Below are 2,879 nucleotides of genomic sequence, written 5' to 3' on the forward strand. Positions count from 1 at the left end.
TGCCTTTATGTATGTGTTAGAGGCAAATAAAGGCTAACACGTTACAGACAAATACTTAGAAAGCACAGAAAAACAACTTCCAAGTATGCAGGATGGATAATAATAATAATAATAATAATAATAATAATAATAATAATAATAATAATAATAATAATAATAATAAGACCGGGTTGACATCAAACGGATCAGATTTTAAGACAATTTACATTTTTTTTTCTCTCTCTCTCTCTTGCAGGATCGTGTGGAGAATTTCACCAGCCGTCCTTCAAAATGTACACCATCGATGCTAATCACGATCAGGCTACCTGGGTTTGTATATCTGGCACTGGATCACATTCAAAATTATTCATTGTATATATGAATAAGTGTTTGTATATATATATATATATATATATATATATATATACATATATACATATATATATAAGGAAATATTGCACAATAGAGAACATGTTCTGCAGAAATAAGGCCTGTCGCTACCGCCTTGGCCTGTCACTAGGCCTAGGAGGACAGAGGTTCGTTCCTGGTGTGAGACAGCAGTTTATATGTATGTATATATACATGCATACATACACATATATAATACATATATATATATATATATATATATATATTATATATCTAAGATTAATTTCTTCCTAATTGTTACTACTGCCTTTTCCTGAGTTCAACTGCTCTTTCTTGACTTCGCTTACATCCGTCTTTCTGATTTCATCTCGTCTACTTCCCCAGAGCGTGATAGATATGCAGACCTTCTCGATGAATATGACCTTGTCCAACAGACCAGGGGCCTCTCCAGAATTCGTTCAAAGGTAAGAAGAAAATTGTGAACATGTAAAACAAATTTGCCACAAAATCCTTAAAATCTGAATCGGGAATACTGGTAACCTTTAAGCGAGTGAGACTGGGACATTTAAGTAGATGAATCAATTAAAGTTAAGTATATCTTAGTTTTACCAGACAACTGAGCTGATTAACAGCCCTCCTAGGGCTGGCCCGAAGGATTAGATATTTTTACGTGATTAGGAACCAATTGGTAACCTAGCAACGGGACCTACAGCTTATTGTGGGATCCGAACCACATTGTATCGAGAAATGAATTTCTATCACCAGAAATAAATTCCTCTGGTTCCGCGTTGGCCGAGCCGAGAATCGAACTTCGGACCACCGGGTTGGTAGCCGAGCGCGAAATGCACTCGGCCAACGTGGAACTCTAGCCGAATCACAGTATATATATATATATATATATATATATATATATATATATATATATGTGTGTGTGTGTGTGTGTGTGTGTGTATGTATGTAGTGTATATATATATATATATATATATATATATATATATATATATATATATATATATATATATATATGTATATATATATATATATATATATATATATATATATATATATATATATATATATATATATATATATATATATATATATATATAATGTACTGATTTGTCTACAGCTCCACGTTGGCCGAGTGCATTTCGCGCTCGGCTACCAACCCGGTGGTCCGAAGTTCGAATCTCAACTCGGCCAATGCGGAACCAGAGGAATTTATTTCTGGTGATAGAAATTCATTTATCGATACAATGTGGTTCGGATCTCACAATAAGCTGTAGGTCCCGTTGCTAGGTTACCAATTGTTTCCTAGTCACATAAAAATTTCTAATCCTTTGGCCTAGCCCTAGGAGGGCTGTTAATCAGCTCAATGGTCTGGTAAAACTAAGATATACTTAACTTTAACTGATTCGTCTACTTAAATGTCCCAGCCTCACTCGCATAATGGTTACCAGTATTCCCGATTCAGATTTTAAGGATTTTGTGGCAAATTTGTTTTACATGTTGAAATGAATCTTACAAGGAATGAGAATAGGGCTAGGTTGTCACCCGGAAGTGACCCACAGATACATCGCCCTAACTCTGTGGACATGGAAGGGCTACCGCATCAATGTGGGTACAATGACAGGAAGAGGGCGGGCAATAGCTGACCTTATGGAAACAAGACGAGTAGATATTCTCTGTGTACAGGAGACAAGATGGAAAGGTAACAAAGCGAGGGAACTTGGGGAGGAGTATAAGATGTTCTATAGCGGAGCAAATAAAGAAGGCAGGAATGGTGTTAGAATAATTCTGTCAAGTGAAATGAAGAAGGAAATCGTTGAAGTAAATAGAAGAAATGATAGGATTATTTGGGTCAGGCTGATGGTTGAAAATTGCACTGATAACATCTTTAGTGCATAAGCACCCCAGATAGGATGCTCAGATGAAGAGACAGATCACTTCTGGTCGGACTTAGAGGAGGAAATGGAAAAGGCACCAGCAGATGAAAGATGCCTTGTCGGGGGAGATCTGAATGGGCACGTAGGCCAGAATAACCATGTGATCAGCCGTATACATGGTGGGTATGGCTACGATGAAAGAAATGCAGAGGGTGAGAGAATTGTTGATTTTGCCGTGTCCAAGGATATGGTGCTGGCAAACACTTTTTTACCAAGCGGCAAGAACATCTACTTACGTACAAAAGCGGCGGAAGGTCCAGCCAGATAGATTACTTGATGTATAAGAGGAAAGATTTACGCGAGGTAAAAGATTGTAAGGTCATACCAGGAGACCATGCAAGTGTGCAACATCGTTTGGTAGTGATGGACTTGGTTATGGAAATTGAACAAATAAGGAAGAAAAAAATGCAGGGGCCAAAAAGGATTAAATGGTTTAAGCTGAAAGAGATTGAACTTTTTAGGCAGTTTAAAGAAAAAGTATTAGAGGAACTAACTCATGAAATTGGGGATGTTGATGAATGGTGGAACAGAACGATGAAAATAATACTGAGGGTTGCTAGAGAAATATTGGGTGAGAGTAGTGGC

General features: G+C 37.1%; 1 protein-coding gene across 1 annotated transcript in view; it reads left to right on the forward strand.

Moving 5' to 3' along the window:
- LOC135206829 (sphingomyelin phosphodiesterase-like) overlaps positions 1 to 2,879 on the forward strand; it is a 126,398-nt gene that overhangs the window by 7,373 nt on the left and 116,146 nt on the right. Inside the window, exons 11-12 of the mRNA XM_064238319.1 lie at positions 236 to 309; positions 733 to 812. Coding sequence (XP_064094389.1) covers positions 236 to 309; positions 733 to 812 — 154 coding nt within the window. The remainder of the gene's footprint in view (positions 1 to 235; positions 310 to 732; positions 813 to 2,879) is intronic.

This window comes from Macrobrachium nipponense, chromosome 31, assembly GCF_015104395.2.
Source record: "Macrobrachium nipponense isolate FS-2020 chromosome 31, ASM1510439v2, whole genome shotgun sequence".
Taxonomy (NCBI): domain Eukaryota; kingdom Metazoa; phylum Arthropoda; class Malacostraca; order Decapoda; family Palaemonidae; genus Macrobrachium; species Macrobrachium nipponense.